Source organism: Ambystoma mexicanum, chromosome 4q (assembly GCF_040938575.1).
Source record: "Ambystoma mexicanum isolate Mex_15411 chromosome 4q, UKY_AmexF1_1, whole genome shotgun sequence".
Classification (NCBI taxonomy): domain Eukaryota; kingdom Metazoa; phylum Chordata; class Amphibia; order Caudata; family Ambystomatidae; genus Ambystoma; species Ambystoma mexicanum.
Genome location: NC_090928.1, coordinates 398,107,077 through 398,123,729, shown reverse-complemented (window position 1 = coordinate 398,123,729; position 16,653 = coordinate 398,107,077). Strand labels below are relative to the sequence as shown.

Here is a 16,653-nt window from a genome sequence, read left to right as displayed (position 1 = left end):
AAAAGTGGCAATGGGAACGAATAAAAACTGTAACAAAACTCTCACCATCCCAGACATGAAAAAAGGAACAGCAGCACTAATGGACACATACTGGGTATGCGGGAATCAGGCTTACTTGCACCTTCCCCAGGCATGGAGTGGCAGCTGCTCAATGGCCACTTTGCATTCGGCCCTAATGGTGATTCCAGAAAGTCACGTCGACGAAAATAAAAGGACGCAAGGAAACGTGAACCAGGATGTGACTTCTCCCACTGCAAAAGCGCACCTCTATGTCCTGTCCTCCGGAGGGAAAGAAGAGGAGCTATCACGGAACAAGCGAGCATCGAACTACATATCACAAGCATCATCCGATTTATTGGCACAGATCCCAGACAGGTATCGCCTGTTCAGCTCCGTGGAAACATTTTTTGCCTCACTAGTTTCAAGTGTCCAAGCAAGAGCAAATGCAAAATGGCTCCAGATCACACGGTGGGAACTGATTCAGCTGGCCAATGACACTGAAGAAGGGTTCAACATAATAAAGGTGGAACTACGAGCTCTGCGACTAATGACCATGCAGAACAGGTATGTTCTGGACCTGTTAACAGCGATCGATGGAGGTGTTTGCCGAAAGATAGGAAGTGCGTGCTGCACGTTCGTACCTTCTGAAGACGCAGAAAATGGGTCCCTGTCCCACGTCATTGAAGCAGTACATAACCTGGGAGAGAAGATGAAGATGGAAGGTGGGGCTAAAGATAGCTCATGGTTCGACAATATCTTCTCCTGGGTTCCCTCATGGCTTGGAATGGCAATGAAGTTCTTGATACCAGTTGTGGTGGTCCTCCTCGTGGTGTTCTGCCTGTGCCAGGTGGGCCTCCGATGTTGTGCTAACGCAGTCCCTAACGGTGCAATGATGATGGTGACAATGGGCAACTCTGGTGGTACAATTAAGGCGACACAAGAAGTACATGTACAGACAGGAACAGATAACACTCCCAGGTACCAGTTAGTGCCTATGTACCGTGATAAGTACATAGTAGATAAACTATGGCACACCACTATCAAAGAACCACGAGACGTGGAACTGGAATGGTATGAGGAGGTCTGGGTAGACTTGGAAGAAACTGGTGACTGTATATATTTAACATGTACACCAGATGAGTATGCTAGAAGAGGTGAGAGCTTGAGGGGGGTATGCAGAGCCTGGATGCCTAGAAAAGGAACACCTGCATGGGATGACGCAGTGATAGAGGAGCAAGAATGTAGAAGATTAGAAGAGCTAAAGAATTCGTTACTTTAGTAACGAAAGGGGGGAAATGTAGGGGAGGACTGGCCGCGAGGCCCTCCTCACCTGCAGCCTTCTCCCCAGGTGAGGACCATGACTCGGTGGCCGTCCCCTCATGCCACCCGGGCCCAGGTGGAGGAGGGTTCACCCGCCGACGACATTGCCCACACGTATCCGTTCCCTGCATATACCAAAATTCAGTTAGGCCTAGAAGCCATCTTGTCTAGCAAACATGGCGTGAGTTCAGCACACTGTAACGAGGCCCCCACCTTTGGAGGGCCTTTCATGCATCTCTGCCGCCGCAGTAGCCCTGGTAGATCCGCTGCGAGCGCGTTCCCATGAGAAAGTCGGGTATGAGCTAACTCGAGATGCTAACACTGTAACATTTTATCGTTCACAATGTAATATTGCACCCCGCACGACCTGGTCCGCGAGGCCAGGGTGACGGGAAAAAAGCTGAAGCATCACTATCTGAAGAAAGTAGAAAATAATTCAAGTATTGGTATTAACGAACTACCTCTGTTTAAACAGATCCTGTAAACTGTGAATAAACCATAAAGATGTAACGTTACATGATACCACCCCAGGTCTGGACTAGTGCTGCTATAACCACAGAGAAAGATGTCGACCAAATGTATAGCCTTTATCTGTATAAGTGTTCTTACAATTTTATGTAGAAACCTGAACTCATATATGTTTTCTTAATCACCTAAAGCAGCGAGCATCAATCTCTGTAGGCCATAACCTAGAACTACCTCGTGTAACGTCTAATGTACCTAAAATAATCACACCATGTAGTAAATATAATGTTAGGTAATGAAAAGGTACTCGGACCGACTGTATTAAAGAAATGTGTAACGAAATTGAAATATATATGTGTGTTTAAATAACATCAAAATAAGGCGGAACATTATAAAAGTTCTGCATTCAAAAGTTAGCAACGCAGGAGGAAAAAACCTTTGTGAATATATGCAAGGCCATTCTCCCTCCCACCCTACCAAGCCTGCCAGATAAAGAAGCTAAGGCATGTGCCGCGCTCCCTCACCTCCCCCAACCAAGCTGGAGCCGCTTCAGAGAGTCAGAGGCCCCGGTACCGCACCCAAGGCCACAGCCCGCCACCTGTGTTATTTACAGCACGGTAATAAACCCACGTTTGAATCTACTGATCTACCAGCACCCTCTCGTAAATCCCACAACCCCCCCTAGACCACCCCAAGAATCATGACCCCGTGCAAAGACGACCCCCATCACTGGGACAAGACACAGAGACCCATTTATATAATAACTTCTAACGCGGCAGACAGACATGTATCATTCGGCTCAGGCCCCAGAGCCCAGCCCCTCGACCTAAAATACCGGTCAATAGGACACAGGTAAATCTCACCCCAACCGACAACCACCGGACCTCTCACGAGGTGCATTCCTCATGTGTTGCGTTTATTTTATAAGACAAACTGCTGAGCGATTTATTGATGAACTTAGATGTCGTTTCTTGAATAACTGCAGTGTGCATGGCCTAGGGCAAACGAGTCAGGAAAGGTATTCATCTTTGTCACAGGCTGCCCCAGCATACCAACACCGCTCGGATGACCTCAAGCTGGCCTGCCAGGCCCAACCCAACCCACGAGGCTGACCAGTGACGTCCTCACGCCAAGACCAACCACGCTGCAGCAACACCTATAGTTAGTCGACGCCACCCAATCCCAATTAACTTGTGCCCCCTATAGTGTGTAGGTTCTGATGACGTTTTTTGTATTAGAAATACGCCTGTCTTTGCTATTGTCGGACAGAGCGCTCTCGGAGGTTGCAGAGTTCTTTGCATGCCCTATTCTTTGGATAAACTCCCACTTACGCTCACCCGCACTCTGTCTTGGTCTTATTCCCACTACGGGAGAGTCCCTTATTGTCTCTCATTGCGGGGAGGATCATGCTGAAATTGGGGGCGCTTCCTTTCAAGATACACAAAGAATATAGACAAATATAAGTCAGGTTGCAATTTCCTTCCCCGCTTCAATTTTCACAAACTTTACTGAGACAAATTCTAACAGAGCAAATGTTAGCGAAATCCTAGAACTCTGCATCAACTGTAGCCAGATGTCCCTTTCCGGTAAGGTTCGATTTTCAATTAAAAATGTCCTCAACAGGTTAGATCTAATATTGCCAACTCCCAGGCAGTTCATAATGAGGTGGTGCTGGGATTAGAACAGTTTGCAACCTTCAATGACAGCAACACATTCTCCTATAATTAATTACATTTTTTAAATAATTAATTAACGGAGGGTAGTATGTTTGCAGGGTAGTGCAGTTTTGAATATATCTGACCTTATTAGGTTTGCTACTCAATGTTAACATTTACAGCTTTTAGACGAGAGCCTGGGCACATTTCCCAGTAATCTAGCATCCTGTGTTCCGTCCCACCTTTCCTACAGGGTCACCAGTCCATCAACACTTTCTATTGAGCCTATGTGTTCTTCCTTCAGGTTCTCCAATAAAGAGGCGAAGGGGGAGATGCCATAGTAACAGTCCCTGACTATTGGTACCTGAGAGCAGCAATTTAGTGGACAATTACTGCACTGGTTTTATAGATTCACACCTTATCCCAGTCACAACAATGTAACAAAACGATTTAGACAAGAGATGGGCCAGCAGAAATAAGGATAAGCCTTTTAAAGGAAGGCTGACAACTCAAATCTTCATGCGACCTAGCTCGGCTCAGACAATGCCTGCAGGGTGACGTGGACCCAGGAACAGCAGACTGTCTGCTTACTGTTCTCAGTCTGCCATGATGCCCTGGAGCCAAGGAGGACTTTGAGCACGGGGCTCACATCCCGCTCAAGGACATCACAAGCCGGTGCTTTCTGAAGTGTCACCTCGGGCCCGCCCAGAGGCCAGTCATCAGCAATGCTGCAGGATCATGTGCTTACTCAAAGCTATTTTGATGTTTACAGGCCCACTTCCTAATGTGAAATGGGGCTTATCCTGCAGAATGATGACTTAATCTTTGAAAGAGCTGAGCAATAGGTCAACAATGTAAGGTAGAAGGGTTTGTGCAAATATTAATTTTACCAAAAAAAGATGGTAAAACCTGTCCGATCTTTTTAACATACTTGAGAGAAGTTGATATGTGCTGGCAGAATCACGAGAAAGTACAATTGCCTTTAGATGATATTTTGACAGGCTTATGCTTAGAATCTTAGAAGTGGAGGAGGGCTTTTGCTTGGTTTAATTTAGCACACTTACATGGTGAGCCATCTCAGGTTGCGGTCTGGTGTGTAAAGGTGAATTATACTCACTCGGCCAATGACCTTCATCTGGGCCACTGTTTATAGGTAGAGGGGGATAGAGGTCGACTTCGGAGAATTGTTTTCTACTGTGCATTTCTGCTGAACTGTTCCATGTAATTTCATTTTATTTAAAAATGTATACCCAAAGTGTCTCTGAGCGCCTTACAATGTTCAGTAGGGGGGAGGTGAAAAATAAGTTACAATCTTTTCAGAACAGGTTAGGAAGTTTAAGGTAGGCAAAGGACAGCAGGGGGAGTGGTCTGGCTGGTTAGGTGCTGGCAAGTAGCTAGGGTTTGAGGCTTTTGCAAAAGGTGATGGTGTAGGTTGCGGCATGGATGTGGGGCGGGAGGGCGCTTCAGCAGTATCGGACTGGGCATAAAATTGTCTCCGCCACCAATGAAGAAGTGGCCCATAGTGGCAAATGGCAATTCATTCCTTTTGTGACAGACTGTTTGTGTATTAACCAAGGAGGGAGGTTTTTGATGAAATGTGAGGAAAATTGTGCATTTTAAAGGATATGTATTCAGTAACTCTGGTCAAAGCTACTAGCCGCATAGTGAAGTAACCTATCAAACTGACCCACACGGGCCAACAAGGTGGGCCACTTTGACCCAAAAAACTGTCCCACACAAGCATTTCACGTTTTTAGTTCGGGCCCTGCCCTATTGCCCTATAGGCCAGTCTGAGGCTGTGCTCCAGACTCTGGGGGCCCACTAGGTGAAGGCTTGTTTTTGTGTGCAGCTTAGAATGCAGAGTGCAGTTTTAATCTAACTAGAACTATTATCACTAGTCTCGACATAAATGACCAAATTCAACAATAGGAACGTTATTTAAATGTGAGGGATATCTGCATGGAATTGTATAGCCAATTTCATGGCGTCCTTTTTAATGATAGTTTGGGGCGTGTGACTTCTCTTTCCAAAAATACACCAACAGCAAGTGAGTCAATGGCTGGCTAAGTGAAAAGTAGGTGTTAATTAGGAGTGAGTCAGACTTACAACTTTGGACTTCTTTTTCAATCATTCATTTTAGCAGTAAGCCTGTTATACAACAGCCAGAAACCTAGGGTAAAGACTTACCGTCAGCATGTCATCACATTTCATGTCCGGCGACTCCCCATCCTCGCTCTTGTTGTAGAATTTCCTGAAGAAGTTGAAAGCTACCACCGTGTACAAGTAGACGACCACCGCCAGCAATCCGACTGTTAACACCAGCTAGAAAGAAGATCAGAAAGTCTGTGAGATCAATGCACTTGATCAAAGGCACTGCAATGAAACACCTAGTTGCTGTTCAGCCAAACGTTTGTCTCCTTTCTACTGCTGCACAAGTCTTAAGAACTACAAAACGGTGCCCATTTGCTAGAGAAAGCAGGGATTACTTACCAGTAATCTTCATTAGGCCTAGTCCTTCAATTCCCAGTCCAGACTACATGATGTTAAGGGCTGTAACGATGAGGGACGTGGCGGTAATCCAGGGATCACTTACCAGTAAACTTCATTAAACCGAGTCCTTCACATAATGAAGTCCGGAAAGGGACGAGGAAGAGGGAGACATGGAGGTAATGGGAGGGGAATTGGTTTAAAATATGAGGTTTACACGATTTGCCTCTTCTCTAAAGAAAAGTATGACGTCAGATCTGTAACTGCGGCCTGTGCATTCCACAGCATGGCTTTGATGACAAACAAAAAAAGGAAGGTTTTTATTAATTTATTTATTATTAATTTTTTTAATGTCATGGGCTTGATTTATTTATTTTAGTTTTCTTAAACATACAATATCAACAGTTAATTTCAATTCATTCTTATACAATCACAGTGTTTAATCACAATCCTAAATTATGAACTAATAAACTATACTTAAACAATTAACAGTAATTCTTCAGCCATCCACTATAAATAATACATTAATAAGTTGATTTAAGGGAGCTTATACATGAATTTTTGTAATGCAAAGACTGGAGTAAAAATGAAAAGCTAATGAGAACGTTAGGAAAATAACTCACTAGTGGTACTACAACATTCTTAAGCTAATATCAAGACGCAGACCCAGCTTGATCTAATGAGAATTTAATCGCCTGCTTTTTCAGGCACACCAGCTGAAGTGTCTGAAGTCTCAGAAGCAGCAGGCATTAAGGGCATGGCTGCTGCTTAATGACAATGCGGCTTCTCCATGTTATGTTTACAGCATTAAAGATCGCCCTCAGGACTCAGCAAACTAGTCGGTAGTGTATTACAATTTCCTGCGGCAGGCGTCTGTACTTTCAAGATATGGTAAGTGGGAAGCACTTCTACCAATCATAGCCCCCTTCTCGATTCACCTGCAAGCACTTCATTAAAGAGCTATTATTTCAATTGGTAAAGCTCTATGCAATGTTCTGCAAACAGCAAAAAGAACATGGGCATTGTTAGTAACTTAGTGAACTTTTTATTAAGAATTATTTTGAGGTTTTGTGTTTGGGGGAATGAAAGTAAAATCCCAGCTCAGAAAATTGGCTCACTAGGCCCAGTATTTAACAAATGTTACTCTCACTTTCGTGTGGGCACACAAAATATTCATCTGCACACTCAAAAGGCTTTGCAGGGCCATGTTCATTCTGTGAATGAACCCAGCTGCAAAAACGTGGGCAGAGGGTCATGCTGTTGTTTTGTCTGCCAAATTTCAAAGCGCTTTGATCTGAGCATTCCCATAGCTCCTCTCCTGCTGTTGGTCTACCCTATCTGCTACCGGGTGCAAGGGAAAAGTGCTGTGCTGCCATAGGTTCTTTGAGGTAGCTGGCTGCCTTGTGAAATTCTCATGTTTGGTATGAGTGATTCTATAAATATGTGAGGCAGAGTAAGTGTCTTGGTGCCGGTAACGCTAAGGTTGACACTTTCCTCGCCGGTAGTCTTTCTTTTGTTTTCATGGAGGAAGCAAAGAGGCAGACCCCTACAAACACTCCGGCTTCAGCAAAGCAGAGTGAGGCAGAGTGAGTGTCTTGGTGCCGGTAACGCTACGTCAGTGTACTGCTGACCGTTTCTGGCTACATTTTGAGATCTGACTTGGTCGGGAACAACTAGAGCAGGTAAGCGCAGCTACAGAAGCTTGCATAAGAAACGCTACAGCTACATTGCACATGCCGTGCACGTCATTACTCCTGTGTCTGGGCTTGCAGCATTGTATTTCCATCTGCCACTACACATAGCATGCCCACTGCTACTACTGCTGTGTCTGCCAAACGTGCAGCTCTGGGAAGGCGTCATCTACGGTCCAATCATTCGCAGTGTATTGCTTTATCTCAAGAATCGATGTTGGGGGGTCTGGGGGGTACTATACGGAAAATATGGACGTTTTGGCCGAGTCGTCCCTAAACCCTCATACTAACTCCAACTCTATGACATCCATGGAAGTCGCTTCCCGCACTGTCCTTAATCCAACCTTGAAGTGCTTAAACCAATCATCACGCAGCTGCCCACAAAGGTAGGTGAACTTGGGGGACATAACAGGAGCAAACAAGATGAACATGACAATGACAGATTTCTATCCGGTATCTGTGCCTTGCTTGGGATCCAAGACCATTGAAGAACAAGTTACTTTCTTACCTGGTAACGTTCTTTCGATGGGATGGTCCGACGACGTATTCCATATCTATGACATGTAATCACCACAGCTGTGCTGCTTCGGAAACATTTTTCGGCGTCTGGGTCCTGCGTCGATGAGGACCTCCTCCGATGTCCGACGTCATCCGATGTGATAAGTAGGACCACGACGCCCGTAGCCTCAGTTGTAGTTTTTCCCCCCAGAACGTGTGACATTAGTCAACTGCCAGTCAGACACAAAGCCTTGCGGAACGTAAGCTGCAAGCGCAAAAGAAATTCTGCAGCGGGGAAGGCAGGGAGGGAGCGATATGGAATACGTCATCGGACCATCCCATCGAAAGAACGTTACCAGGTAAGAAAGTAACTTGTTCTTCGAGGGGATTGGGTCCTCCGACGTATTCCATATCTATGACAGACTCCCAAAGCAGTACCAGAGCAAGGAGGAGAGAAAGAATTTAGAATCAAAATTTAGAATTGCCAATCAAATAGCAGAGTAAAGGACCGCCTCTTGCCAAAGGCCAGATCCTGTCCTCGGATGTAATCGAGGGAATAGTGACGTACAAATGTATGTACTGAAGCCCAGGTGGCTGCATCACAGATGTTGCGAATAGGAACACCCCTCTGCAGGGCAGTAGATGCAGCCATACCCCTGGTAGAATGGGCCCGCAAGCCAGCCGGTGGGTCCTTACCTGCCAAGCGGTAACACTCCCAGATGGCCAAAATAATCCAGCAAGACAAAGTCTGTTTCGTCACAGCTTGTCCCAAACGCTTTCCAGCGTAACCAATAAAGAGTTGATCATCCACTCTGACCCGGGACATGCGTGAAACATAAAAGCTTAAAGCTCTCCTAGGATCAAGCCTATGGAGCCTCTCCTCTTCCTTACCAGGATGCAGAGGAGGATAGAATGCCGGAAGAACAACCTTCTGGGCCAAATGAAATTCCGTCACTACCTTCGGAAGAAAAGAAGGACGAACTCTAAGGACAACCCTGTCCTTGTGAAATACAGTGAAGGGCGGCTTAACTGAAAGTGCCTGTAACTCACTCACTCTGCGAGCGGAAGTAACTGCAACTAAAAACACAGTTTTCAGAGTTAACAGCCTCAAAGGGCAAGACTGTAAAGGCTCAAATGGAGCACCCATAAGAAACTTAAGAACAAGGTTCAAATCCCAACCGGGCACCAAGAAAGGTGACGGAGGGAACACATTAGTGAGCCCTTTCAGAAACTGTGAAATTAAAGGGATTTTAAAGTAGGAACACTCTTCAGACGAGCACTTAAAGATGGAGATCGCCGCCAGGTAACCTTTAATGGTACCCACTTGCAAGCCCCTGTGGCCCAAAGAAAGTAAAAAGGACAGAACCATGGGGATGTCACATGCAAAAGGATCCACATTCTGAACTCTGCACCAGTCACAGAACTTACAACAACGGCAACGGTACAGAGACTTTGTTGCTGGCCTTTGGGCCGAGAGCAACACCTCCATCACGTCTTCAGCGAGGTCCCAATCCTTATACCTCAACCTTTCAGAAGCTAAGCGTGAAGGTTGAGGGATCTGACCTCTGGATGGAGAACCTGACCCCCCCTCCTGTGAGAGCAGATCGTCTCGGTAGGGAAGACGACGTGGAGGGCAGATGGACAAGTCGAGAAGGTCCGGGTTCCACGTCCTCCGAGCCCACGCCGGAGTAATGAGGATCATCCGGGAACCGAACTTCCGTAACCTCCGCAGCACTTGCGGGATGACGGGGACGGGAGGAAATGCGTACAGCAGCGGGAATGACCACTCCACCACGAACGCGTCTCCTAAGGCTCCTTTTGGAGGAAATTCCCGCGAGCAGAACCTCTCACACTTCCGGTTGACACTGGAGGCGAAGAGATCCACGTGAGGGGTCCCCCAAAGGGCGAAGATCTCCAGGAGAATCTCCTGAGCCAAATCCCACTCGTGAGAGATCGTGCTCTGCCTGCTCAGAGCGTCCGCCGTCACGTTTTCGTCTCCGGCCAGATGAACTGCCGAGATCGAAACTTCCTGCTGGATGGCCAGAACTCGAGCTGCATCGCCTCCCTGCACAGAGGAAGTGACCCTGCCACCCCCTTTTTGTTGAGGTAGTGCATGGCCACTGTGTTGTCCGGCAGGATCAGGACATTCTTTCCTCGCACAGTCGGCAGAAAAGCCTTCAGGGCTAGCCTGACGGCCCTCAGCTCCAACAGATTGATATGGAGTCTGGACTCCGACGGAGACCAACGACCGCTGACTGTCAGCCCGTTGGCATGAGCTCCCCATCCCGTGAGGGATGCATCCGTCACGATCGTCACCTCTGGCCAGGGAAGCCAAAATGGAGCCCCCTTCATCAAGTTGCCTTCGACGGCCCACCACAGAAGGTCCCGGGCGACCGAGGGCGGCACCTGAACTGGGTCCGACATCCTGCCGGAGGACTGCGACCATTGCATCTTGAGTGCCCACTGCAAAGATCTCATCCGCAGGCGAGCCTCTGGCACCAGAAGAATGCAGGATGCCATGAGGCCGAGCAACCTCAAGAACTCGAACGCTGGGAGCGTCTGGGCATGCTGAAACTTGTGCACTATCTGCTGAATGTGAAGAGCCCTCACATGGGGAGGAAAACACTGCCCAAGGGAAATGTCGAGCAGTGCTCCGATGTACTGGAGCCGCTGTGTTGGCGTCAAATGGGACTTCTTTAAATTGAGGGAGAAGCCCAGCCTGTGAAGGGAGTGGCAGGTGACGGACAGATGATCCAGGACTTGCCCGGGAGAGCTCCCCCTGATCAACCAATCGTCCAGGTAGGGGTAGATGTGAATCCCCCCTTGCCTGAGATGCGCTGCCACCACCACCATGAGCTTGGTGAAAACCCTTGGGGCGGAGGTCAATCCGAACGGCAGGACCCGAAACTGAAAGTGTGAGTCGCCAACCGCGAACCTCAGGTACTTCTTGTGCTTGGGATGGATCGGCACATGGAAGTAAGCATCCTTGAGGTCGAGAGACACCAACCAGTCCTGAAGCTGAAGGGCCTGGAGGACTTGAGAGAGAGTAACCATCTTGAACTTGTCCTTCCTGAGGAGTTTGTTCAAACCGCGCAAGTCCATGATGGGTCTCAATCCCCTGTCTTTCTTCGAAATCAAAAAATAAGGGGAATACCATCCCTTGTTCCTCTCCGCTACAGGCACCAGTTCTATGGCGCCTTTCTCCAGCAGGGCTTGAATTTCCTGCGCAAGGAGCGGATCCGGACTCTGCAAAGAGAGGTTCCCCGGTGGATTGTCGCGAAGCCTGTGCCGAAAGGGAAGACAGTAGCCATGGGTTATGATCTCCAGAACCCACAAATCTGAAGTAATGGCACGCCACTCTACAAGATGCTGCGCCAGCCTTCCCCCAACCGGTGAACAATGGGACATGGCCTCATGACTGAGCGGTAGCGGCTGTGGCGTTACCTGAGGGCAAAGAGGCAACTGCCCGAGCGGCCTTGGCACCACGGGTACCCTGTCATCCACCTCTGGTACTCCTGCGTTGACATCTTTGACTGCAAGCTCCTCTCGCTTTACTGAAGGACGAGTAATAGCGAAAGGAACCACCCCTCCATTGCTGTCCCCTAGGATGAAAATGCGGAGGTTGGCGAACTGCAGCGCCCAACGACTTCACTGCAGCTTTTGAGGTCTGCAACCTCTCAAGGCCCTCGTCAGCCTTGCTGCCAAAAAGGTGTTCACCGTCAAAGGGCATGTTGAGGAGCCGGGACTGCACTTCAGGAGCAAACCCCTACTTCCGCAACCACGCAAACCTGAGTGTCACGGTGCTCGCCGCCATGGACCTGCTGACGCATTCAGCCATGTCCAAACCCGACTGAACGGACTCACACATGGCATCCTTACCATCCTGGACCATAGCAAGGAAACCATCCCGTTCGTCCCCTTAGGGAATATGTTCAGCCGCTAACGCAACACAGTTCCGCAGAGTGTGTGTGAAACGAGACAAGGCACAAATGGAGTTGGCCGCCTGAAGCGCCATACAACCAGAAGAAAACACTTTCTTTGCCCAGCCATCAAAATGTTTGTCGTCCCTATCAGGAGGGATGGTAAGGTACGACGCATGCTTTGCCGGGGCCGTGGCCGCCTGCACCACCAAACTCTCCGGAGTGGGGTGCCTGGTCAAGTAGCAGGGGTCGCTACTGGCTGGACAGTATTTTCGCGACAAGGACCTGCCCACCTCGGGAGACTCTCCGGAGCAGTCCAAGCCGCCGCCACCCTTCTCTGTAAAGCCATATGGAACGGCAGTACCGGGTCAGTTGGAGGACCAACATCAAGGATGTCTGTAAGATCATCCTGCACAAACTCCCCTGGGGGAGCAGACCATCCCAAGTACTCGGAAACCCTAGCCATAAGGCGCCGGTACGAGGAATCGGCATGAAAGCCAGGCTCAGGCCTACAAAATTCCACCTCCAGAGAGATGTCCAGTCCACTGGCATCATGCAGTGACTGCCTCAAATTGTCAAACTGACTATGGGCCAAGACAATTTCATCTGGAACCTGACTAGGAACCAGGCCATCAAAATCCTCATCCACCTCCGAAATATATTCCAGGTGGCGAAAAGAAGGCACCCGAGAGTGCTTGCTCTTAACCAGAGCCTTCCTAGGGGGTTCCCCCGTGCCACGGGGTACCTCCGACACCCCAGCCTCGAAAGGCGTCGAGTTTGTCGAGTGAATCGGCGCCGGCGTCGAGAGAACAGGCATCGGCGCCGAGAGGATAGGCGTCGGCGTCGAGTAAATCGGCGTCGACGTCAGATGCAGCGCCGCCAGCATCGGCGGCGTCGACACAGTCCTCGAAGCCGGAGCTCCGAGCGTGTCCTTCGACGACCTGAGCGTCGACGACTTTGACGACTTCCTTGGAGCCGGAGCCTCGAGAAAGCCTGTCGACGCCCTCAACGCCTCAGACGTCGATGTCTTCCTCGAAGACATCACAGGTGCACACGGTCTCGAACGCATCGAGGACCGGGACCTGGAACGGGTACGTCGAGAACGAGTCCCCTTGTCCGAACGGGACCTCTCCCGTGACTCGTGCTGACCACTCTTGCGAGCGTTGTCTCTCGACCTCTCACGACTGACCCCACTCGGGGGCACGGTCGGCTTAGTACCCTGCGACTCGAGAATCGCCAGCATTTTCTTCCCGAAGGAAGCCCATTCTTCCGGCGTCGCACGGCTGGTGGGGTAAGCGACATGCCGGGCAGAATCCTCCGAAGAGGACCTGGAATACAACTGCTGTCGGCGCTTCCGAGAATGCCTCGAAGAGGCCGAGGAGTGGCGAGACCGACTCCTAGAAAGAGACCCAGGAGACTTCCGACGATGACGCGGAGAGTCTCCTCTCGAATCATCCGTCGAAAGCCCCACGGACTTCGACTTCCGGGGCTTGGACACCCGACCTACCGACAACTTCTTCTTACGTTCACGTAAGGCTTTGGAAGTGAGCGACTGGCAGTCGATACAGTCATCCGTGTCGTGGGCCTCCCCGAGGCACCAGAGGCAGGCGTCGTGCGAGTCCGTCACCGACATCTTGGACCCACACTCCCTGCACTTCTTGAAGCCCGGACGCGGGGTCGAAGACGAAGTAGAAGACATCTTCACACGAAGGATTGTCTCACAAAAACGAACAGGTTCGAAGAACCGAGAAGAACAGAACTCCAAAGAGTCGAGGAGTTAACCGAGATACACAAAGCAACACGTTCGCGGAAAAAACAGAACTGAGGCTACGGGCGTCATGCGTCCTACTTATCACATTGGATGACGTCGGACGTGGTCCTCGACGACGGCGTATCAACGTCATCGACGCAGACACCGAAAAAGGTTTCCGAAGCAGCACAGCTGTGGTGATTACATGTCATAGATATGGAATACGTCGGAGGACCCAATCCCCTCGAAACTGTGGTTCTGGCCTTCATCACCCCTAATACATCTCAATAAGCATAGTTGACCTGTAGCTCTCTAGTCCCCAATGTCTTGCCCATGCAAATTCCATCCATCCCAATTTTTTCAGGTCAAGCAGGGCCACTCGCATCGGATGCTTTGGATTTACTACTCACGGAGCGGTTACCAGGGACCTCATTTCACCAAATTGCAAGGGGTAGCGGAAGTGACATCACACGACCCTTGACCCCTGAAGTGATATTGTGAGAAGCCATTGAACACAACCTTTTTTCACCCGTTGACAAAATAGGAAGTGGCATCACATAGCATTGTACACTACAAAACATATGGTTACAATATCACTATAATGTTATGTACATTTCATACCTGAATGGATCGCCATATGTATCGTTAAAATCAGTATGTATAGGCCCATATTACCAAATTACTGTGAATTCAAGCAGACGTCCATGAACAAATGATAATGATGTGTTATTATATAGCACTTACGCTTAAGCGCTTTACATAGAAGAAATATACACCCAATATCACCCAACCTGTGTTGGTACTCATTTATCGACCTCAGAAGGATGAAAGTCTGAGTTGAGGCATTTGAGAACAGACTAAATCAGTGACTCACCCCCCGAAGTGTGCCTGAAATAAACCTTTATTGATTCTAGCAATTATTGTATAGAATTCCAGAAAGACACATTATTTGGTATTCCTATTCTTTCTTATTTAGGGTCAGTGCTGAAAGTGTTAGACTTGTGGCCCTCATGTTCTTATTTTTCTTCTTTTTTTTAAGGTGCCTGAACAAGAAAGCCAGCTACTCCAGAATTAAAGAGCCACATGCTGGCCACAGCCCAGGAGCTTGCATTGCAAAAAAAAATAAAAAAATAAAATTATAAGGGAGACCACTGAGGTCGTAAGGGAGACATCCCTGGCGGTTACTGGGAAATGAACTACCTCCTAAGCATAGCACAATCAGCTTAGGACACTTGTTTGAGCATCCTTCTACACATTCCCTACCAGAATTATTTCGGCTCGATATATCCACTGCGCCTAATGATGTAGCTGAGGATCAGAGCTTCCACACTCAAGATCTGGAAGATAGCAATTCCTCGGCAGCCATGTTCTCAATATTGGAATCTCTTTCAACGCAACTTCTGATCAAGCGTGACGGCACTGCAGCTAAAGAGGAAATTTTAAGCAGTAAATATGATAAGCTAGCTCATCCAATTACCGAACTCCTGAAGGCTTCTTATCCTTTGGCCAGAGGAATGGACACAATTAGTAAAAAAAAAAAAAACTTCTGTCATCCTTGGTCTCTTAAAAGTCAAGTTCCAGAAAGCTAAGGAGTGACAAACTGGGAAGCCTGGCACTGAGGTCAGAGTGGCCATGGCATCGACCTCTACAGACTGGTATCAGCGGGAAAAAAAGGAAGACAGGTTGTGATGTACAAGGACCTGTCAGAGAAAAAAAGGAAGAAAATAGAGACATCAAAAGACAAGTCCACACAATGTTTAAAGTGCAGTTCTCATTCTGTGGCTTGCCCTGCTGAGGGGCCTCCAGGCCACCAGCACTTGCAAATCTAAGTGTTTGTTAAATTGTGTAACGACATCTGACTTGGATATTGAGATCCTAGGAGAAAAAGGCTTGGGTGGTATAAATGATCAGTCTCAGTTCAATACCTCATTTAAAGCTCAAGAAAAATGTTTGTTGAGAAGCAACAGCATTAATGTGGGTGTTGGCCCGCAGTTGTCAACTCAAGACTAGAAGGGCCTACAACCAATACATTGTGGGGCCATGATGTCTGATGCAGCAACACTTGTTAATCCCGTGAGCTCCTTAACACCTCACACAGCATCGGATGAGCAAGACATTGTATGGCTTGCCTTCAGCACCTTGACCCAGACTAACGAGATTTGGAAGAAGCCCAATGCCCAAGATAGCTGCCTGACTAAAAGGCCTACGACAGCAGCAGGTCCCGTCAAGGCTCTACAGGTGCAAGGTCTATTCTGCAAGAGCCATATTTTCCATCTAAACCGCTCTTGTTTTCTGGACTTATTGCATGCAATTATTTCTCTGCGCTATGTAAACAGTAGCAATATCAAGAGTGTAGATATGTGTGAGAATTCCATACAGGCCACTTCCGTTTTCTATTTTCATGCTTAAGATATCCTCCACTACATCTTCGAACACAATGAGGCATTCTATAAACTGGGTTACCAATGTTCGATGATTGAAATGGCCAGAAATACTTGGGCTACACAGTGGGGCCTGGGAAAGCCCAAACGTTGCCCAGAAGGGAAGACAAGGGCAACAATGAATGTGTGGAAGCTCCTCGGACTACCTTAACCCTGGAACAAATGATATAACAGCCTTCACTGAAGGTGGCAACAGGGCAGGGGACCCAGTAGGGAGAGGCACGTTGGGCATGGCTGGCTAATCCGTCAGGGATGATGGGGCACGACATTCCTAACCACAATCTCTCTTTTCCATTCCTGACTGTGAGCTGGAACACAAGGGGACATGTTCATCTGTTTTACTAGGATAGTTTACTTGAATATATCGATGTGTTTAGCATAGTCATGCTTCAAGAGAACTGGTTGACAGCCCCTCTTGTGGTTGAT

At 48.2% G+C, this 16,653-nt stretch overlaps 1 protein-coding gene across 1 annotated transcript in view; it reads right to left on the bottom strand.

Moving 5' to 3' along the window:
* RYR2 (ryanodine receptor 2) overlaps window positions 1-16,653 on the bottom strand; it is a 3,854,281-nt gene that overhangs the window by 187,773 nt on the left and 3,649,855 nt on the right. The window contains exon 100 of the mRNA XM_069607971.1: window positions 5,628-5,762. Within this exon, the coding sequence (XP_069464072.1) occupies window positions 5,628-5,762 (135 nt within the window). The remainder of the gene's footprint in view (window positions 1-5,627; window positions 5,763-16,653) is intronic.